At 39.9% G+C, this 23093-nt stretch overlaps 2 protein-coding genes across 2 annotated transcripts; both read left to right on the top strand.

Annotated features, from left to right (window-relative positions):
* The first annotated feature begins 554 nt into the window (after positions 1 to 554).
* On the top strand, positions 555 to 16361 carry LOC102799202 (phosphatidylinositol 4-phosphate 5-kinase type-1 alpha-like). The gene is made up of 16 exons (XM_035906602.2): positions 555 to 688; positions 1063 to 1217; positions 4819 to 4853; positions 5076 to 5159; positions 7166 to 7296; positions 7445 to 7562; positions 8312 to 8464; positions 9326 to 9625; positions 9726 to 9922; positions 10019 to 10102; positions 10741 to 10789; positions 10879 to 10963; positions 11048 to 11218; positions 11382 to 11568; positions 12409 to 12493; positions 12586 to 16361. Exons 2-16 carry the CDS (start codon positions 1169 to 1171, stop codon positions 12589 to 12591), a joined length of 1734 nt encoding a protein of 577 aa, XP_035762495.2. The 5' UTR covers positions 555 to 688; positions 1063 to 1168; the 3' UTR covers positions 12592 to 16361.
* Positions 16362 to 17217: 856 nt separating this feature from the next.
* On the top strand, positions 17218 to 23072 carry LOC118454004 (26S proteasome non-ATPase regulatory subunit 4). The gene is made up of 10 exons (XM_035906603.2): positions 17218 to 17303; positions 17935 to 18075; positions 19177 to 19291; positions 19378 to 19464; positions 19598 to 19666; positions 19825 to 20040; positions 20834 to 20942; positions 21037 to 21168; positions 21358 to 21410; positions 22488 to 23072. The coding sequence occupies exons 1-10, from the start codon at positions 17278 to 17280 to the stop codon at positions 22656 to 22658; spliced, it is 1119 nt and encodes a 372-aa protein (XP_035762496.1). The 5' UTR covers positions 17218 to 17277; the 3' UTR covers positions 22659 to 23072.
* The last annotated feature ends 21 nt before the right edge of the window (positions 23073 to 23093 follow it).

Here is a 23093-nt window from a genome sequence, read left to right as displayed (position 1 = left end):
TTTCTATAGATTGTGACATGCTGTGTTCCTTTTTAAGATCTTAATTCAACTACCAATGAAATTGAACTTTTTCACAACAAAAGAACAGAGACAAAGGTTTCTGCATGACTAACCACAAAAAGTAAATGTCACTGTATGTGTGATCATGAAACACTAAATCAAGTCATTAGCCTTCATTAATACTTCATTCAACTTAAATTTTGATACTTCAACAACATTTTATTCCTAATGTATAACATTTTGAACAAAACAATTTTACTACATGATAATATTGCTACTTCTACCTTTTTAAATGTTGTTTAGGAGTACAAATAAGTTATTTCTCTCTTCTACGTTTTTAAAAATAGCTACTTTTACATTTCTTATTATTCCCACTACAAAGTTTCTTAAAAACGAACTCTTTAGATGAAGTTATTTTTCTTGTTTTCCCCACCTTTTTACATTAATTTTAAGAGGTTCCTAAATCATGGGGTGGTGTTATTTTATTTTGAAAGTGCTTATGTTATTCTGAAATATTCCCCCACCGGAAATGCTGTTCTTGCCCAGACTAGCAGCCCAAACAAAACTGCCGCTTCCGCACTGCTTCCTTGTTTATTTGTTTTGAGGAAAACACCGCCTTTATAAAAGAATAAAAAGTATTTTTTAAATTTAATTAGAAGCTATAAGAACGTCTAAACACGATTTTCCGGTAAGTTTAATGTTTTGTGTGTATTTTCGAGACTTATCTGTGTGGTTAAAGTTAGAAAAGTTAAAGCAGCGGCAGCTAGCGTTGTCGCCTATGTTCAGTTGAATAGCGCTGCTCAGACGCTTCGGTATCTCCCACATTAACATGTCACAACACGCATTAGCCTCTCTGTGTTGTTGTGTGTGTGTGTTTTTTTAAAAGTTACTTTACTTAATAGCCTACCCGGTGCTTAGTCGCTTTTGGTAGGAAGCTGCCGCCTGTTTATGTGCCCTTTGTCTCCATCAGCAGAGCTGTTCAACGTGGCTGTTGTTGGTATTTCTAGCATGAAATCATGTAGAGTGTATACTGTTCTTGAGCTGGGCATTTTTTCCACACAGGTCCACGCCTTGCTGAACTGACGACACCGATACATTTGAAGCTAAGGGGTGAATAAAGACCCCCAGTTTCCTCCAAAGCAAGTCCAGAGTGTAGTTTCTTGTCTGAATGGCCACAGCTGCAGAAGAGCCTCCAGGGCTACAGGGCCAGACTGGCAGTAAGTACTGTGTTGTAATACACCACCTTTCGTGCCAGTGGATACAACATATAGCCTGAAATAACTTTAATTGCTTCATACAGATTCACTTCTCAAGGCATGTCTCAGAAAGGTCTCACATGGTAGTGTACTCAAGATAAAGAGGTGGGGGTCCATTCATATGGGACCACCTGGGGATAATACAGGAGTAGCCAAAAATGCTTACCTGACATCACGCATGTAAACTATGCTTAATTATGTTGACTTATGCATGTTGTACACAGGCATATTTTAAATACTTCAATCATTACAATCAATATAGATGTGTAATTGAAGCCATTTAACAGAGTCCTTAATAGGTTAAAAGACAACCTTTGTCTTCAGTAAATTTGGGGCATCTCAAATAAAAGAAGAAGAAAGCAAATAAAAGTACTTCCCAGAATGTCTTAACTATTCCTTTAATGTGTACTAAAAAGGAAAGAAAATGGAAAAAATATGTTTATTTACCTCACATCACAGTAGATTTATGACACAAAGTTTTCATCAGAGCATCTGAGGAAAAAAACAAAACAAAAACCAGAACTTTAATTGAGTACAAAGGCCACTTTTCTTGGCCTGAGTACATAATTACATCTTAAATCAGATGTTTCTGGCTGTTCTTGATTTGATCTTTAAAAAAAAGTGGTTTGCAGGACAAAGTAGATGGATCTCATGCTTCACAGAAAGTTTACGTACTTACCTCACTTTATTAAAAATTAAAATGAGCGCTTTTCCAGAAGTTTTGTGCCATTGTGTAAAATGTAAACGTAGAAATATATAATTATTTTGAATTTGATGCCATCAACTCATTTGGGACAGGAGGGTGTTTAACACTGACTGCTCTAGTTATGAAAACACACTGTTTTCTCCTTATTGCTTAACACAGGAATTCAGCTGCACAACAGTTTCACACTATTTCTATCCCTCTGAACACTTTTATATTCACCCTGTCACTGCTGTCACTACTCCAGAAAAATGTTGTTACTCAGCATCCGTTTTATGGAAATGTACAAGAACAGCATAGACTCTGAAGAAAGGAAATCAGTTGTTGACTGTAAGAAGAAAGGAGCGATGAGTAACCGGAACTGAAATTAGGGAAGTGTGAATAATAAAGTGTTGAAACAAGAGATTTTGGCCTCCTTTGACTAGTTTTACATTTTCTAATGCCACATTTTTGTTAGTGGGTGTTGGAACTGCAGTAATAATAATAATAAGTCCTTACTGGATTAAACAAGGACCTCTTTCAAAACATGCTGTCTTTCTAGCTGCGTAAGTAGCTCCAAAAATTGGTATATTACTGATGTTTTCACACATGTGTGAGTTAACCCTGCCTTGTGAGCTAATGCCCTCCCGTACCAGTACAGATTTTGGCTTTTTGAACTGATAGCAGTCTGAATGGTCTTTCCCTCCCTGAACTCAGAGGATGAGGCATTCATGCTATCCAAAAAGGATTTCACATTTTGATTTGCCAGACCACAGGCAGCAGGAGGCTTACAATGGGCTTTGGGGATGGGGCTATGAACCTAAACATAACCGGTCCATATATAGTGAAGGCAAAAAGTCTTTGTTATTGTTGTCAACAGAGGTCTGAGTATTTTCCTGTTGGTTTTGGCCATTTCACAAACAAAGTTAGAGTAAATGAAATCTCATAAAAAGTACCCACAAACTTTGCCATTCTTACAAATTGTTTAACTGAAATCAAAAATAGATGTGTGCTTTTAAAAAAAATGAAGCTGAGATTAAACAAAATAGAAGTTGTTTGTTATTGGTCAAATAAGGTGGATCCAAGCATCAGCTCTTTTCTTAGTTGATTCTAACCTCAGTTTTGAGAAGCGTCTCCCAGTGCTTCTACCATTTTTGGAATATCACAAGATCGATACTCAGTTTTAGTGGCACTAAGACTATCATTCTTGCTTTTATTTCCTCTCATTTGGATTATTGTAATTATTTTAGCAAGTATCAATCACAAATCATTCTACGGTCTTTAGATTGTTCAAAATGCAGCAGCCAGACTTATAAACCCAAGCGAAGTTAGTGTATTTAAATGCGTTTTAATAACCAAGATCACGTGCATTACATTTAAACATACTGCAACTGCTGTCCCTGTATAGAAGCCTGTTAACTGGCCCCACCTCATGCTTAAACATGAAAGGTGATCGAGTGTTTGCTGTTCGGGGTTCTTGATGGTGGAGTGACTTGCATGAGGAACTCCGTCTGGTTTTGTTGGTGCTTAAGTCTCCAATCTTGTGTGTTTTATTATAGATTTCATACCTTTGACATCATCATCATTATTATTATTTTTATTGGTTCTATTATCACAGTCCTGGCAAATTTCCTTTAACTGAAAGCCAAAAAGCTCCAAAATGTTTGACATGCTGGAGAAACTCTCAATAGTCAGTTTTGAGCTCAGGCCTAGAGCAAGCAAAAGCCTTTTTGGATTTTAAAAAAAAATGTGTTTGTTGTCTTAGTTTTATTTGTGGATACAGCAGTTGTGTACACTGATAATGATTTTTATGAGGGATGTTCACAACAGGATTGTGCTTGCCTTTATTGCATTGCTGTCTGAGCATTGACAGGCGTTTAATATCACTTCTTCTGTAGATGACAAATATTGGTGAACCCCTCCCCAGCTTTAGTTCTGCAAATTAATGCCCAGTCATCTTCCTTATTACAGTCGTCTGGTGATGTTGTCTGAACCATGTCGATATTTGTTGCGTTAATCAAGTGGACTTTGCATGTTCTCTCTGTGTTTGCGTGGGTTCCCTCCGGGTACTCCGGCTTCCTCCCACTGTCCAAAGACATGCAGCTTGTGGGGATAGGTTAATTGGATAATCCAAATTGTCACTAGGTGTGAATGTGCGAATGAATGTGAGTGTGAATGGTTGTCTGTCCCTATGTGTTAGCCCTGCGACAGACTGGCGACCTGTCAAGGGTGTACCCTGCCTCTCGCACTATGACAGCTGGGATAGGCTCCAGCGCCCCCCGCGACCCTGAAAAAGGATAAGCGGAAGCGAATGGATGGATAATCAAATTCAGAATAAACATATTTGTTAAAAAAAACAACAGTTTTTTGTGTCAACACAGTGTCCCAGCTGTTTTGGAAATGGCGCTGTAATATACATAATAAATGTTTAAAGGAAAGTGAATCGCAGACATCATGATGTTGTGTCACTTTCACAAGTGTGTTTCCTTAAAGATGAACGGAAGCTAAGTGTCATTAAGTTCAAACACCAGTAATATTACAGTGTAATACACATCAGGAAATTCACCGGCTTTGTATGAACTCACTTTAATAGCATCCTTATCTAATTCCTTCCATTGCACACAAAGACCTGCAGAGTCAGTTCTGGAGGAAACTGTCTTCTTTCAGAGGTAATGTTTGAGGTGTGTCTGCATGCTCAGCTGCACTCTCTATTTTCAGCGTTAGGGAATGGTAGAAGCTGTTTCCGTCTGTGTTGTTTGACATTACTGCATCCACTGTAATAACTGTTTGCCTTATCTGCTCATTTCCTGTCCTGTGTGTGTGTGTGTGTGTGTGTGTGTAATTTCCTGTGTAACATTATGTCTTTCTTTCTGATTCCAGACTTGAATGGGTCTCGAAAAAATGCTTCAGCTGAGGTGAGAAATGAGGGAATTTGTGGGGAAGAAACTGAAAATCTGTCTCGGTCAGTTAGGAATTGCACATTTCTTTCCCCATAAGCAGTTTGGGATTAGCCGGTATTCTGCTGACAGGTCATTTGTGCCTTCCTGTTTGAATCGTGAGAATATTACATGTTCCTGCACTTACAATGAGTTCTTTTCCTCTTGTAATTCTGTTTTGTGCCATGTTTATACTGACAGGGTCCAAGTGCTAGCACATCTCAGGCTTTGAAAAAAATCGGGCATCGTGGGATCGATCCCACTGGGGAGACGACGTACAAGAAGGTTGGGAATCAGCCATTGCAGACTTAAGCACATTTTTTCACTCTCTCTGTAGAGCTGCATCTTACAAAAACTTTCATTATCTTTTCCTCTTCCAATTGTTCTCTTGATGAGTTAATGAATTATTTGGCTTGTAAAATAGTGATAGTAGTGTCATCTCAAAATGTATAAATCTGTGCCTTGGTTTGTCTGCCGCTCACTATTCTGGCCTGTGAAACGCACAGCAGTCTCTTTTTATTGCCATTAGCTTAACCCTTCATCACCCTCACATATGATCTAATCTGTCCTGTCTTTTGAATAAGTGCTCTCCGCTTACTGCTAGTGTTCATAATCTGGAAATCCTTATAAAGCAAGTGCTCTGTGTCTTTTCCCTCTCTTCAAACCTCATTGTGGGACTTCTTTGTGATTATTCAGTTGAACTTGACACCCACAGGATGTTTATACAGGCTGTTGGGAGCTATAGTTACATTTCCTACAATTTGTGAAGTCCACCAAAACAGTGTTCCATATTTTAAGATAACCCCGTTTTATCCTATAATGGACCTTGGAATAGCCGTTTGTTCATTAACTGTTTGAAACACACTGTTTAATGCCCCAGTCAGACAGGCCTAGACCAGGCTGTTAGATCACTTGACCAGAGCCAAGAGATCTAGTTGCCAAGGTAATGAAGTACCTGTTTGTGAGTATTCCCCAACCGGTTTACTGGAGGCTGCTGGCAGCTGCTGGGAAGTTGGTGTGAAGGTGAAGTTTCCCAATTCGCATAGGCCAAGACACTGGTCAGTGACCCCTGGCAACTACCGGTCACAAGGAAAGTGTGTGTAATCTGTGGGCGGTTGCTGGAGTTTGCTTGCAGTCACTTTGGTTGCAAAAATTTATGCAGGGCTGCAACACAAGCATCTTTCAGATTGCTTTGGTCGTTTTTGCATGGACGGCACCATCTTGTGCGCAAACCCTTACAAACTGCTCGCTAAGTGGGAGTGAAACTGCGAAAAGTGCAAAATGGAAACGGAGACCATTCGTGACTTGCTTTGTTTGCACGGCTTTTACTTTGAAGACAAATGGTCTCCGTTTCCAGCTTGTGTTGCACTTTTTTCAACTAAATAGCGAGTATTTGCAGGCAAGCTGGTGTCCTCTGTGCCAACTCCAGGTGATCAAAGCAGTCACAAAGAGGTTTTTGGTGGAGCACCTTCTTTGCAAGTGAGTTCACCATGCGACAGCCAGCAACCGCTCTTCAACCTGTTGGGGTATACACAGTTTTCCAAGTGACCAGAGGTTGCCAGATGGGTCATTAGCCAGTCAAGGCCTGTGTGACTAATGCCTAAACTTCCTTCTTTCTTCCTTTAGCCAACTCCCTTCTTATTGGCCTCCTCTCCTGAACAGCATGCTTGAACGGCAGGTGGGTGGGCTACTGTGCTCACAGACAAGCTTGATATGACCATATTAGGGATGTCAGGTTAAAGGAAACTGAAGCTTTGTACATGTTTAATAGAAGCAACAACCACTGTAACCATGCATAGGAAAAAACATAAATGGTGGGCTTGAAAATGCAGCCACTAACGGCCATGTGAACAAGCACTTATAAAATGTGCACTTGTGCTGGCACTTTTTGATGTGGTGGTACTTCACACTGTTTAGAGTACATTTTAACCAAACCGGAATATTTTCCTCCTTTTTAAACCATTGTCAGCTTTACATTTATACCTGACCACATAGCAAGTGAAAATGAAAGCAAACTGAACATTGGTCCCAGTAGAGATTTGACTCTCAGCTGAATGTTGAATGTTGAGTGTGTTTGTACCATCACCTCCACCCCACCTAACAGTAAACATGGGCTCTGTTTGGTGAACCTTTTGAGTTAACCTATTTATTAATCTTTAGTGAAATGTCTGAAATAAAAAGTGTCTCCCACCTGCCAAAGCTTGCAAGTCCCTATGCCACTTAATTTCTTGAAGTATTCCCTTTGAAATGCATTTGTTGCATTTGATACATGTAATTTTTCTTTCTTCCAGACAACGTCATCAGCTCTGAAAGGTGCTATCCAGTTAGGCATCACGCACACGATAGGCAGCTTAAGTCAAAAACCTGAAAGAGATGTGCTGCTGCAGGACTTTGAGGTGGTGGAGAGCATCTTCTTCCCCTGGTCAGTTTGTAACGATGAATTAGTTTGTAAAGGAAATGAAATGGGTGTCTGCCCTGTGTGCAGACAGGATCAGTATATTTTACTTCTGCAAGCCTACTTTGAAGCTGTGTGGAAAATAATCTTGTGCTCCTCTGTTTGTGACCTGCAGTGAGGGTAGTAACCTGACACCGGCACACCACTATGGAGACTTCAGGTTCAAAACATACGCCCCGATGGCCTTCCGCTACTTCAGAGAGATGTTTGGCATCCGGCCCGATGACTACATGGTATTCTTGTATAATCAGCAATTGTTGTCCAAAATATTTCTGAGGAAAGAGAGCAGTTCACTTTTGGGGAAAAAGGAGTGTTTGAGTAACTGTGACTAGGGAAGTGTGAATAATATATCGACACAGGAGAGGAGATGCTGTTCTTACTGTTTTAAAGTAGGGGTGTCAAATGTAAGGCTGGGGGCCAGAATTGGACTGGTGACAATTCCAATTTGTCCCACCGAGTTTGAAAAAAATGTGAAGGAGGGGATAACTTTCAACAGTATATTTAGAAGTTTTACAGCTTTTCCTATTGATCAAGACCTCTCCCATCATCATTCATACTACACCAAAGAAAATTCAATTATAGATATCTGTAATTTTACACGTTTACTTCTTACAGTTTAAGCCTAAAGAAGCATGCTGACAGATTTCTTTAATTTACTACAGCAGCATTTCATTATCATGTAGAAAAACGGAGACCTGCTGTTGAAATTGCACTTCTTTGGCCTCTATTAGGAAATCACATTGATTAAATGTGTATTTAAACTTTTTTAGACTGACAGATATTGGAGATATTTTGATATTTCATGTTTTCTGCCTCCTGCATGCTCCCTCCAGGTCCTGCCTCTCGCCCAGCCCAAACTCTGTATGCTCTGTAGTGAGAACATGGCTTCAGTCAGCATTCATGTGTAAAATGTAGCAATAAGACTGTGTTTTTTTGCTTTTAATCACATGTGTAAAGACCGTTTTTTATGTTGTGTTTATAGTATTCTCTGTGTAACGAGTCGCTGATCGAGCTGTCCAACTCCGGGGCGAGTGGGTCTTTGTTCTACGTCTCTAGAGATGATGAGTATATCATCAAGACGGTGCAGCACAAAGAGGCAGAATTTCTGCAGAAACTGCTGCCTGGATACTTCATGGTATGATTTGATGGTCACACAATGTCCTAATCATCATCCTGTTATCACTATCAAATGCAAGGTCTTGGATATCAGTGGCGCTTTTACAGCGACGCTTTGCTACCCTTAAAACTAATCTGCAGTTGTTTTGTCAGTCTGCAACTGCCATCGCTGTGGGCATTATGTTTTTATGTTGTCCTCATGTACTCCACCTACGATTATTATCATGATATCCCTTGGTACTCCTTCTGGGAATTTTATTCATTATCAACTTTAACTCAAGGAACTGATTAGAATTTAACGGCCAAAGATCAGCTTTCACCTCACGTGTGTTAACTGTTGCATTCTAGTAAATACTTTCACAATAGGAGTGTCCTGAGACATTTTGCAGATATGTTTCTTTGGATTGAAGGACGACATGATTAGATTTGGTACTGTGACTTTACAAAACATGTCAACTAACATGATAAAATCAGAAGCTGTAATTTTGTCTTGAGGCAAAATATCAAAGGTCACATCTGGATAGCCATGGATGTAAAATGCAGCCAAACGGGTTGGTGCAAGACAGGAACTATGAGGCCGTATTTACAGTTACTAAAGTAACACTCTGCAGTCAAATATTGTTCCTACATTGTTTTCTTTGGCTGCTAAAATGCTTTGTTTTTCTTTAAAGTCTCTCTCAACCAGTTAGTCTGGTTTTCATTTAAAGCACTCGACATGCTTGTTACTGACTGAGTTTACTTTTACTCTGGGATATCTGCCTTCTTTTTTTATCAGTTTACTTAAGTCAACCATTCATTTAACTTTTGGTGACGCTGATACTAATGTTTCTTTTCATTTTGTCTCTATTTCTTCCTCCTACTCTTTTTCTTTCTGCCTTAGAACCTGAACCAGAACAAGCGGACCTTATTACCAAAGTTTTATGGGTTGTATTGCGTCCAATCAGCTGGTAAAAACATCCGCATTGCAGTCATGAATAATCTGCTTCCTAGTGCAGTACGAATGCACCTCAAGTATGATCTAAAGGGCTCTACCTACAAGCGACGAGCCTCGGCTAAAGAAAGAGAAAAGGCTGTACCCACATATAAGGACCTGGATTTCATCCAGGACATGCCTGAAGGGCTCTCGTTGGACGCTGATAAGTACAATGCTCTTTGCAAGACCCTCCAGAGAGACTGCTTGGTGAGAACTGTGAAAACATGAGGCTACCAGAATAATAACAGTGTTGGAATTGGTTTAGATAGAATCAGTAAAATGTCTTAATTTCCCTCTAAATGTCCAGCTCCTGCAGAGTTTCAAGATTATGGATTACAGCCTTCTGGTGGGAATTCATAACGTAGATCAGGCCTGTCAGGAGCAGGCCAACGAGGAGGCGGGGGCTGGGGCAAAGGGTCAAGTTCAAAAGGCTCTGTACAGCACGGCTATAGAGGCCATTCAAGCAGAGGTGGGACGCATGGGATCCATGGAAACCGAGGACAGGTGAGTGACAGTGTCTGTGATCGTATCGAGCAGGCTTGTCCCACCAGTTTCTGTCTGAGAAGAATTACAGAAGACTAAAGGTGTTTTTGTTTGCAGAACGGGAGGAATCCCTGCACGAAACTTGAAAGGCGAGAGGCTGCTGGTGTACATCGGTATTATTGACATTCTTCAGTCTTATAGGTAATAATTCACTTTATTGTCCTCATTGAGCTCACTTAACAAAAGAAGCACATGAACAGGAAAGCAGCAGCTTCCGTCTTTGTCCGCTCAGAATGCGTTCAGGGACCGCATCAAGTGTTAAACCCCAGTACACAGTCTCGTTAGCTAACCTGACGTTTTACACTAAAGGTCAGAGCGGACAGTAGAGAATGACTACGGTCGGTCAGTGAGGCAATGAATCTTTGTTACTTTATTTAGAAACTGTGCAAATAAACGTTATCTATACCGGAAAATCTCTGCCAACATGTTACCATGACGCCACCTGTGGTGACTAAAATATGATCTTCTTTGTTCCACTGTGTACACGTGTGGCCAACATCCAAAATAGAGTTCACATGACATGAGTAAACAGGATTTCAGTATCCAGATAAAACTACAAGGGCACTTTCAAATGTTTCTACAGTGAGCGTGTGATAAGAAAATACTTCTGTTTGAGGATCTAAATTTTTTGAAAAGCATAGAGGGGGGAAAAAGTAGTGCTTGGACGAATGGGTAAATGAGGCAAGCTGCATTGAGCAGTCAGAGTAGAAAAAGTTCTATATAAGAACCAGTCTAGTTACTATTTACCATCAAGTCAGAGTGTGTGTGTGTTTTTTCAGATTGGCAAAGAAGCTTGAACACTCCTGGAAGGCTCTGGTTCATGATGGGGTAAGGACCCTTACTAGTACTGGCTAGTTTGGTTGCAATGATTTAGCAATACAGATTTTAACTTGCTTTATTTCTTTTTTTTCTTTCAGGACACTGTATCAGTGCACAGACCGAGTTTCTATGCTGAGCGATTTCAGAAGTTTATGTGCAACACAGTGTTTAGAAAGAATGCATGTAAGTTTATGTTGTCTCCGTCTGAACATGACTCTGTCATACCAGTGTTACTGCACAGACTCAGTTTCTCTGTCTCGTATCTAGTGAAGACCTCCCCGTCTAAGAAGCACCGTGCAGGAGCTGGTCCTGTGAAAAGAGCGGCTGGCTCTGGACCTTCTCTGATGACCCAAGCCAGCAGCAGCAGCACCGCCCAGAGTCCTTTGCTCCAACATCAAGCTAGTTCAGACACTAGAGAGGACAGCGAAGCAGACAAAAGTGAGGATGAAAGAGCACAGAAGCTTTAACTTCTCTATGGGGAACTATTTTTGTTTCATATTTTTCATGACAGCTGCAAACATTTAGTCTTCTTACATGTACCACTATGGGAGATGCTTCTTTTTCAACACAGCAATAAACCGTTTTTGTCCCCTCTCCCCAGTTATGCTCGCAGGTCGTCCTGACCTCCTCCCAGATACCATTCCTCCACGCAACCCTGTTGCTAGCGCTGTTGAAACTGCCATCTCCTCCTTGGGAAGCCCCAGATTATTACCAGCAAGTCGTCTTCAGTCTAACACTCGGGGAGAATCTTTGAACAAGCAAAACGAGGAAGACAGCACCCCCAAGGGGTAAGAGGGGACATATAGTGTAATAGTTTGTGTATTAGCGATCCACCTGTCACTTTTATGACAGTACACACAGACACACACATTTTCCTACAACACGCCAGTGTTATCTGAATGCATTGATTAATGTCTAATTACACTAACTGAATATGGTAGTACCAGAAGTAACTTGTAATTATCTACTAAATGTTCTGCTTTGGATATAAAGTGCACACACCTGCTGGTGTATTTGAATCACCTTTATACACAAGAGCTGGACAAAATACCAGAAACAAAACAAAGTTCAACAACACAGTAATAACATATTCTAACAAAAATGTCTTTAAAGATGAAACGCTTAGTTTCACCTAAAACAGAATTTTATATATCCTTCTCTGAAGTAAGAAATCTTCTACTTCTCCCACTTAAAGTGATCCAAAATGCAGTGCTTCTTTCAGGCTGTATTAGAGGCCTACATTTTTAAACTCCTTTTTAGATAGGTCAGCTTTCACATGATGTGTTCCTCGGTATTTTGTTTTTGCGTGTCTGGAATGAACGTGTGATCCTTTGGTTAATGTGTGGCTTTTGTTCAAATTGTGAAACACTTTGAAAAGTGGAATGCAAATCAACTTAGGAATAAATGAATGACCCATTCATACACAGATTGGAAGTGAGGCCTTCTCAGAAGACAAAAATGTGCCTTAACCAGAACTTCAGGAAAGTCAACATTTTCCCAAAGCAGCACAGGATTCTAGGCGTGGAAACAAGCGTCGAATTAGCTCATAAAGCTTTCTGTAAAAAATGCAGTGTATATTCTGTTAATATTTTCACCTCCATAACCAGTGACTCTCGTGTTGTTTTCAGGGCTCAGTCTAGGACTCTTGAAGAAAGTGGTGCTGAGGAAGCAATCTCACTCAGCGACATAGTCCCGTGTGTAAGCAACTGCTCAGTAAGTTGATTTCAAACCTCAGGTTCTGCTATCAAAATATTTACTCGTATTTGAACTTTTTTTAAACTAATACTCTTTCACTTGGTTTGCAGGTGTAGATGTGAGGAAAAAGAATGACTTGAAGGATGTTCTGAACCTTTCTGAAATCTTATAACTCCCTTGGTATGATTTGAGGTACCAGAACTTACAAAAAAAAAAAATACGCAGTGCATCTCCTGGACCAAGAGGGATATGAAATGTTTGTTTGTTGTCTTTGTTTTTTTTGCACAATATGATGATGTAACTGGGCGGTTGTGTCGCGACACTAGTAACTGCAGACACGGTAATGCTGTAGTTATTGAACACTATTATTAAACCCATAGGAGAAGTGCCTGTATTCACAACCAATGATCATTTTTGGCTCAGTTAAGCTTTTAGTGTGGAAATGTTGCCTTATTGAAGAACTGAGATTCTTCATTCAGGCCTGGCTATATACGTCATTGTCCTTTTTGGGATTATTATTATTTTATTTTATTGTTATTGCTTCTCTCTTCTTCTTTTTTTTTTTTTTTTGACCAAATGGCTGTAGCACGTCTTCATGCAGATTTTTCTGTGTGCCTGCCGCCCACCCAAAGGTCCAAGTCTAGAGTAGTGTTTGTGCTACCTGCTTTGACGGAAAGCCTTATGATGAGGATTGAGAACACAGTTTTAAATAAAGTCTTAGTTTTTAAAGAAATTACTGTATTCATGCATTGTAAGCTTCTGATTTTTAAAAGCTTACTCTGAATGCAAATCATGCTGGACGAAAGACCTTCAGCTTGTGCTTTTTATTTACCCAAGTATTCCCGTGGACCTGGAGTGCTTATACAGACTGTGAATCGTAAATATCACCTGTGATATTCAGGCCAGAAGGTTATTTTAAATGTTTTCTTTTTATACTTGTATTTGCTCGTGGACTATAGACTGGCTTGTATTCAAATGAGACCGATACTGGTACTCGGTAGCAAAACTAATGAGTTAGTCAGCTTCGGTGTCACGGACCAAACCTGCAAAGAGAAGCTTGTGTTATATATGCAAGAAAAACAGAAATAGGAGAATCACACTAAACCTAACCACTTTAGGTAACCAAAGACCATGTTGTGGCATTAGTACAAACTGGTACAATCACTATGTTTTTGTAATAAGTTGGGACATTGAAATTAATATTGTACTAGTAAAGTTGCAGTAAGTCTTTTTTTAAATATATATACATATATACTGCCAGCACAAATGAAAAATTACTGTTGCATGTAATTTGCCTTGTTTTGTTTTTCTCCAGAATAATAGACTCCTATTTTTCTTTTCTTTTTTTCTCAACACTGTGGTTTACGCCTAGTTGAAGCTAATGTGGCCTTTAACTGTTCTGCAGTAAGTCTGACCTTTCCAATTTAGATTATAATAGTAGCTCTCAATATAGTTCAACTTTTGTGAAAATCCTGTGTTAAGAGAGGTGTGTGTTTAACTTTGTGATATGTTTGGAGGGTGTTTGTGCTGCTTCACAGGACACAGTGCACACCAGCACAGTGTGCACTGTTGGTATAATGCTGTTGCGCTTTTGTGACAAGAACAGCATCACTGACCAGCGTAACACCTGAAACAAACCCTCGCTGTCATGGAGTTGCAGAGCTGCAGCAGTTTACGAGTTGCTGATGTGCATCGTGCGCAAAGAAAGCATCTACTTCTAAATTCAGACCTAACTGTCACCTGTATTTTGTGTGGGATTTTTGTGTTTGGTTTTAATTGATTGTGTTAGTTTTTAAGTGATTTTATTTTTCACATCTAACAGCACAGGAAACTTTTCTAAATGAACGTTTCAAAATGTGTGGTGGAATAGTTGGACCTACTTAAGTGTTATTGTTTGTTTTCGGTCTTTGTGGCCACAGAAAACAAGGGCAGGATGTGCAAAAAAAAAAGAAAGTGAGTAATATAGAGTTGGTAGGAGCTTTGGCTGCTGAATATCTGAACTATAATCATTGGTGGTACTGCATTTTCTTTTCCACTATTTACATTTATTTGCTGCCAGAAGCAAACTAAATAAAACTGCAACCATATATGACGGCTTCTATATACTTTCTAACTGATTTATGATGTGCTGTCTTTGGTTATTTTATCATTATGCATTCCTGTCCATTCGCTTTTTACTCATGCATTCAGCATTTCCTAATTGCTACTACTATTTTTTGTCTATATTTATTACAATCATAATATAACTTGTTGGTGCAATTTCCCACAGGCTTTAGCATTTCCCTCGATCTCTTATTAAATTCTGATATTGATCTGTTGATGTTGCATGTCTTATGATTGTAAACCTCTCAGCAGGACCTGTAAATCCAGGGTTAACAGAGCCGGTGGTGTTGATTTTGTTAGATAAAGCTAAGAGTAGTGAGACTGAAAACTGAGGGGTACCTATTATGGTTTAACTGCTATTTTTTCATTAGTTAAATGGTGATGGCTGCCTGATGTGTAAAGGTGGACGCTTGCTTACCTTTTCATAAGCTACAGTGGAGATAAAGAGTTTACACACCTCTGTTAAAATGCCAGGATTTACTGATGTTAACGTAAAATTATACCAAGATATTTGCAGGGTTTTTTTCCACCTTGAATGCGATCTATAACCTGTACAGTGGAACTAAAACTTATAGTTTGTTGGAGCATACAGAAGTCTTTTAGGGGGGGTACATCTCAACTTTCTTCTTTGCAAAAAGCACTCCAAATCTAACAGACTGTGAGGGTGTCTCCTCTGCACAGCCCTCTTTAGGTCAACCTGTAGAAAAATGCTGAAAAATGTAGCCAGGCTTGGATGTTTGGAAGTGAGAAAAGGCTTCTGTTTTACCACCCTACCCTACCACATAGCCCAGACACATGAAGACTACTTGCCAGATGACCACATTTCTTCTTGTCTTTTCATAAATTTTAGAGTGGTGTCCAGTCTTTGCAGTCCCATTGCCAAATATTCTCCACGTGTTCATGACTGTCTTCACTGTGTTTCTTGGTACATTTAATGCCCTCTCCTGACTGATACCTTTCAATAATGTCTTTCATTTGACGATAATGGTTATGACTTTAAGATGCACCTATGTAAATATCAGGAACATCTCACTAGAACATCTGAATTATATGTGGTTTTGATCAAAAGATGGCAGGTGTGTGCAGGTTGTCAACACTTATGTTTTCAGTTTATGTTTTAGTTACACTGTGTAGTTATAGGTCGCACTGAAGATGGAAAAACAATCTAATTTTTTTATTTATTTATTTTTATATATCACAAAAACCTGGCATATTAACGGGGATGTGTAGACTTTATATTTACTGTAAAACACAAAACAAAATGTTTTTACTCTCATGTAATGTCTTAACTTGGCGTTATGTTTGGCTCATGTTAAACTGCAAATACTTCCCAAGTATTTGATGTCTGAAAATGCTGAGATGCATATAAGGATATAAGAAAACTGTAACTTAAGGGATGCTTTTTTGTTTACACCGCATATTTCAGTGAAAAAAAACTGTGCAATAATTTAAACCAGTTGACAATTTTCCCACCAGGAGGAATTATATAAAGGCAAACCGCATTTGTAGATTATTTAATTCACTTGACTGTTAAACCAAACTCTGAGGTGATGCCCTGTCCTGACAATAAAAGTCTTAATGGTTCCAAACAGATGCACCCGTAGCCCTATTTATTACAGCGTTATATAATGTATGTACTCTGGTCTCTCTAATGTTTATTTGTAATTGTGGTGGATTGAAAATTGCTTGCTCCAGCATGGCAAACCTGAATGGAAGACATGAAACTGTTTTTTTGTTTTTAAAGCCTCCTGCTGTAACTGTTTTAAATCATCCTGTATTTTTCCTACTCTGAACTGTTTAGAATAAACATGTGGACAGTTGGGAAATAATTGTATTCGTTCAGATTATTAAACATGACTGTGAATGAGAGGGACGCTGGTGTAACAGTGAAGGTAGATGAGTGAGTGCACAAGAGAGATGAAGAGAGTGCAGGCAGGGTGGCGTGGGTAGAACTGAGTATAAAGGCTGATTTGTGAAAGAAGGATAGCAGCAAGAAGGAACTTGAAGGTTTGCAAGATTGTACTGGGACCTGCTATGATGTATGATTTGGAGTTGCTGGCAAAGATGGAGCTGAAACTAGAGCTGACATATCTAAAGATGTTAAAATTTTCATTAGCAGTGACCAGAAGGGACAAGATTAAAAATGAATACATATGCGGGACAGCTGGATCGAGCAATTTGGAGACAATGTTAGAGAGGCAAGGCTGTGATATTTTGGATGTGTAGAGGGACAGCGGATATACTGGACAAAAGATGCTGAATTTGGAGGAAAAGAGGAAGACCTCAGAAGAGAATCATAAATGTGGTGAATGAGGACATGCAGAAGATTGGTGTGACAGAGGAGGATGCAAGGAATAGATGATGGCGACCCCTAAAGGCACCAGCCAAAAAGAAAAGATGATTCAGGGGTGATAAATGAGTTAATCTTTAGCTTATTACTGAAGACAAAGCCTATAAATTGTATGACGAAGAAAATGTTTCGGGGGTAAGCCTGTATGAACTAGTTTAATTCTTATTAAACCAGCCCCCCCTCCCCAAAGAACTTCTAAATAGTAAAGACCAGCTCTAATTATACTCTCTAGCTCTCTGCAACCTGAAGGAGACAAGACTTGCCCAATCATATTTCGCTTTGTTCAACCGTCGTCCAATAATCTGTGAGCTTGTTGGATTACGACAGAAAGCAACAAGAAGTTTCCAAAATGGTGCTTGAAAGTACTATGGTCTGGTAAGAACTCTACAAATGTATTTTTGTGTGTGTTTATAAACCCGTTAGCGGTTCATATGGAGGTGTACCAGTAAGTTACTTTATAAGGGGGCTCACCGAGCTGAATATGGGGTAAATGTCGCTGCCAGCCAGGCTGATAATGCACAGTTGATTGTGGGCCGGCTAACGCAATATCGACCGGCTGAGTCATTGTAGCTAAAGTTAGCCTAGATTTGAGGTCTTATTAAAGTCTTTATTTACCTGCAAGCCACAAGACTTAATTTCCAGAATGTCGCTGATTACAGTTTGGTGTTTTCTGCCTAAATTATTAACTGACACCAGCGGTTACTTGATTGTTTTCCAGCGGCATATGTAGGGTCACCTCTCGCTAACGTTAGCAAGCCGTGCTAGCTGTGACTGTTTTTACCCTGTTACGCTTTATAGCGGTTAAACTTTTGTTTATTGCTTCTCCCGGTGAAGCATGCTGACGGTTCATACAGGAAACTGACTGCTAAGAGAAACTGAGATCTCCTACTAATACATATTACCCACTGGGCCAATGTAGGTTATGGCTGATAATGAATTATGTGAACGCTTACTAACTCTTAAGCTTTGTGATGGAGTACACATTAAAGTGATGTTTCCTCTTCAGTGTGGACAACAGCGAGTACATGAGAAATGGAGACTTCCTGCCAACGAGGCTACAGGCTCAGCAGGATGCTGTCAACATTGTCTGCCACTCCAAAACTCGCAGCAATCCAGAAAACAACGTGGGCCTCATCACTATGGCAAAGTAAGCCGTTCTCTCTTCATTAAACAATTATGTGGCTAAAGTCATAACGCTTCATTAAGTCGTACATGGTTACTGATGATGGCTGTCTTCAGAGGATGCAGTGCAATGACTTCCTTCTAAATAAAGAAGTGCATTTGTTGTCTTTGTGTAGAGGCTGTGACGGCTAAGGCCTGTACAAAACAAGTTGAACATACCCAGGGTAGATTTCCGTTATCTGGATTCACTTAACCTAAAAGTCAGGATAAGAGGTCACACGAAGAGTGTTATTCTCTCCCTAAGTTAACGCAATAGTGGTTTTTGGCAGCGTCTGACCAATCACAGTTATTGATAAGTGTACTGGCAACAGACTGGCTGATTTAGACTTTAGATGCTATTAAAAAAAACTTAAGGCCCTTATACAATCTGTGTAAAGAAGTCCAACGATCTTCCAGGAATGCTGATACTATTTTCTGGAGTACTGGTGATGATTTATACTTGTTGTTCTTTAATCTTGAACCCGACCTACTCCGGAGCAGGTTAGATTTGCAGTATAAGTTACCCAGTAAGTAAGTGGTACATCTTTGTAGTACTGAAAACCCTGATGTTACCTGGATAACACAAAATCCTACTTCGTAGCTCAGACCTCTGGCCTGTTGCTGCTGGGTCTAAGGTTTAATGCTGTTTGCTGGTTAACCATAAGCATTTTTACAAAACATAAGCAGGTGTTACATGAGCTGTGTTAGCTCTTTTCCAACCCGTGGTTAATGTAAACAGACATTTGCACAACATCAAAACAATCAAACCATATGGTTTCTAAATGAGGAGCACTTCCTTTAACCACCAGTCTGACCTGCCATTTATGAAAGCTGCTCTTTAGTACACCACACTGCTTTGACAGAGCTTTAAGAAAAAATGGCAACCACATTCTAATTAATATTTAGTATTTTAATATTAATATTAACCAGTTGTTAATTTGTTAAATGTGTACTTTACTGGGATTATTTGGAATTGGCACAAACTCATTTGACAGTATTGTGTATTAAATTGTGTGTCAGATTTAATTACCTGTTAAGGTAACAACTGAAGGTGTTGACTCCTGGGTTTTTGTATGCTTTCTTGCAGTAACTGTGAAGTCCTGACCACGCTGACTCCGGATACTGGCCGCATACTGTCCAAACTCCACGCTGTCCAGCCCAGAGGAAAGATTTGCTTCTGCACAGGCATCCGAGTCGCTCATGTGTGTAACCTGTAAACTAAATAACAACAACAAAAAAAACAGTTTATGGCAGTTTATGGTCATAATTTTATCCTTTCCCTCTTTAGCTGGCCCTAAAGCACAGACAAGGAAAAAACCACAAGATGAGGATCATTGCCTTTGTTGGGAGTCCTGTGGAGGATAATGAAAAAGATGTGAGGACCTTTTGTTAAATGTTCTTTAACTACACATTATATGCAAAAGTTGTAATGTCTCCTGCTGTCTGCACACTCATGTGTTTGTGCATATTTCTCTGCCTGCTGTTGTCCCAACCTACCGATTCTTCAGCTTGTGAAGATGGCAAAGCGCTTGAAAAAGGAGAAAGTGAATGTGGATATTATTAACTTTGGAGAGGAGGTGAGACATTGTTGGGTAATCTTCCATATCAGAGCTATAAAACGAGATACATTAAAGCCTACCAACACTTTTCTTTCTTTCTTTTTGTATTGTTTTGTTTTCATTTCCATATCTGGTGCTTCTATATCTAAACAAACTGTCTCCAACTATTTGTTCAGGAGGCGAACACAGAGAAGCTGACTGCTTTTATAAATACTCTAAATGGGAAGGAGGGGACAGGCTCCCACCTGGTCACAGTCCCTCCAGGACCCAGTCTGGCTGATGCTCTGCTGTCCTCTCCCATCCTGGCCGGGGAAGGAGGCTCTATGATGGGTCTCGGTGCAAGCGACTTTGAGTTTGGGGTGGATCCCAGTGCTGATCCAGAGCTAGCCTTGGTAAGCAATATAGGGAGATGGGTTGAGAAGCTGATAATGTGGTATATTATGTGCCAAAATAGTTGCATGGAAAAGGATAAAATTAAAAATCCTTTCAGATACTCAACTCAAAGCCTGCAAAGCCTGCCTATGCTGACAGAGCTACTGCTGCTTGTGAGCAACACTGGGGAGTTTATTTCCCACTACCACTGTAAAGACAAAGACCATAACACACACCAGCAGGAGAACCTTATTCATATTTGATAATAATTTGGTCTTCCATAACTAGAGAACAGATGTAGCTATTGGCACAACTGATGGACGTGTAGAGAATGGGTGTGACGCTCCAAAGCAGTCTTTAAAATGGCAGTAAAGGAACGTGTGACTTTTAATCTCAATGACATCGTCTTTATAAAAGCTGATAATCATGAGGCCAAAAATGTAAAGGACAGCTCTTCTGCACTAGCTCATTTGTTTATATAGGAAATAAATTATTAGTGGTGTTATTTTCAATGCTGCCTCTTTTGGAAACTTGCGTGTCTAAGGTTAATAAAAGCAGGATGTTTTAAACTATTTCCTGCATAACAACTTGACAACTATCTCCCCAGTTTCCTTTCTTATATCTATATCTTGCCCTTGTGCCAGATACATGAAACAGATTCTCATTCTTTTACATGACTTCAGTCATATTTCAAGTACTCTGTGGCTTTGCCGCAAATTTAAAAAAGTGACTTTCTTGTTCCTGTCCTGTGGACTGAGTCCATCCTGTGCCTATCCTGTGCCTTTTTATCTCACCGTGCTGCCCCTGCTTTAGGCCCTGCGTGTATCAATGGAGGAGCAGCGACAGAGGCAGGAGGAAGAGGCCCGCAGAGCTGCTGCCGCTTCTGCGGCCGAGGCAGGCGTGCCCACACCCAGCGCAGATGGTGACTGCAGGATTCACAGATTGTTATTTTCACCTATGAGATAAAAATGATTGCAGTACATTAGAATTTAACCAAGTGTTCTTTTTAAACACAGAATCAGAGGAGGCTTTACTGAAGATGTCAGTATCTCAGCCTGAGAGTGGTGCAGCAGTGCTTCCTGACTTCAGCAGCATGACAGAGGAGGAGCAGATAGCCTACGCCATGCAGATGTCTCTTGCTGGAGGAGGTAACTTCCACTTATGATCAGTGTATTTGTTTTAACTCGTATGAATGTGAGAGTGAATGAATAGTGGCTTTGAGGGGTCCCGAAAAGCGCTATATAAATTCAATCCATTATTATTTTATTTTATTTTATTTTATTTATTTTTTTTATTTTTTGGACATAAAGCATAACTATCCTCTTATTTGTGAACAGAGTATGGTGAAATGGACACAGGAGCCCCCATGGACACAGCTGAATCAGCCAAGGTGAGTCATCGTAATGATTTAAATTGAGCTTTAAGGCAACTGTTATTTGAGTGTTGGATGTGAAATCATCATGCTTTGTAGACTTTTCATAAAGTAATAAAGGAGAGGAAATATTTCGAGTTATTCCAGCACACATAATGTGAACTGACGTAACAGCTGGAGCCCTTTCAAAGACTCGATACGAATAAAACTTATTAAATTAATAATCTGAAGAAGGAATGATTTCATAAGAAAGTAGCTTGTTTCTGAATAGTCGGGGTTCAATCTAGCAGACATTAAATATAAGGAGGCACTTGCCTTTCAGTAATATCCATCTATCAAGTTTAACAATAGTGAGATGGACCTGAATGTACTCAGCATCTTTAAGCAACAAATTGTATTTCCTGTGTCTTTTTGAATAGTTTGCTATTTTAAATGGTGTTCATTTGTATGAGCATGATGTCATCGTGGCAAACTATTCTTCAGATGATAAGACAACATGCAGACTAGATGAGCTGGCAAAGTTCTAGGTGACAAAATGATGCTAAAATCATACATACAGTGGTCACCGATGAGCCACAACATTAAAACCACATCCTGACAGTGTGTGAAGGAAAAGTCCTGTGCTTGTGTCAGTTTCTGTAGATCTGTGACTGCACAAAAGTGCTTCAAATAACCAGCAGCGGGCAGCCTGGTGGTGATGACGCTATGAAATAGTGAAACAGTGGCCCACAGACTAGCTGTCATACATATCATTCTCACCAGGGGGCAGTGTCAGTGCACAGCTACAACATGTAGATGACTGTCTGCAAAGCTCTGCTAAGGACCAACGCCCAATCATTCTCATCCCACCAAAACAACACAGGACCCCTGTAGATATTCTGTGGGGCTTGTAATTAATCCTTTCGGGTCCTTTTTGGTCCTGTGACATCATTCAGGGGTTTAAGTGGAATGTGTAAAAGTAGCATCTGAATATATGTCAGGACCCGTGGTTTCCCTGCAAAACATCACATTGACAGTGCATTTTTAATTTTAGTGGCAGAATCAAACTTCCATATAGCAACTGTGTATAATATATGCTGTATCTTAACTGAACAGGAGGAAGATGACTATGACGTGATGCAAGACCCAGAGTTCCTTCAGAGCGTCTTGGAGAACCTGCCGGGTGTTGACCCCAACAACGAGGCCATCCGCAACGCCATGGGCTCCCTGGCCTCCCAGACGGGAAACAAGCCAGACGGCAAAAAGGATGAAGAGAAGAAGAAATGAGGAATGAAATAGAGAAACATGAACAATTGCAGACTAATGCAGGATTTCCTACATATATGACAAGATTGCTGATGCATCGCCCTGCATGACAGCACTCAGACATTTATTACTATCCTTCTCTGTCGAGACAGAGGCACCAATATAGAAGAAAATACTGCAGTACTGAATAACTATGTAGTGTTTAATATGCCCACAAAGAAAGTGATGCTATTAAAATATAATAATGGTCCATTCTCAAATTGCCTTGTGCACCCTTCACTCTACATTTCTCTACATGGTTATAACAATTAATGATAATTCTCGCCACAGATTTTTTTTCTTTTTTTGTGGTGGCAGGCTTTGAAACCAAACAGTTAGCCACACTCCTGTCATGTCTTTGTGGGTTTCTTTTGCAATAAAAACTGTCTAAACATGTGTTTGTGGTGTGGTGACACT

Source organism: Neolamprologus brichardi, chromosome 22 (genome assembly GCF_056152115.1).
Source record: "Neolamprologus brichardi isolate AB-2024 chromosome 22, ASM5615211v1, whole genome shotgun sequence".
NCBI lineage: Eukaryota > Metazoa > Chordata > Actinopteri > Cichliformes > Cichlidae > Neolamprologus > Neolamprologus brichardi.
This window is presented reverse-complemented; position numbering and strand designations above follow the sequence as displayed.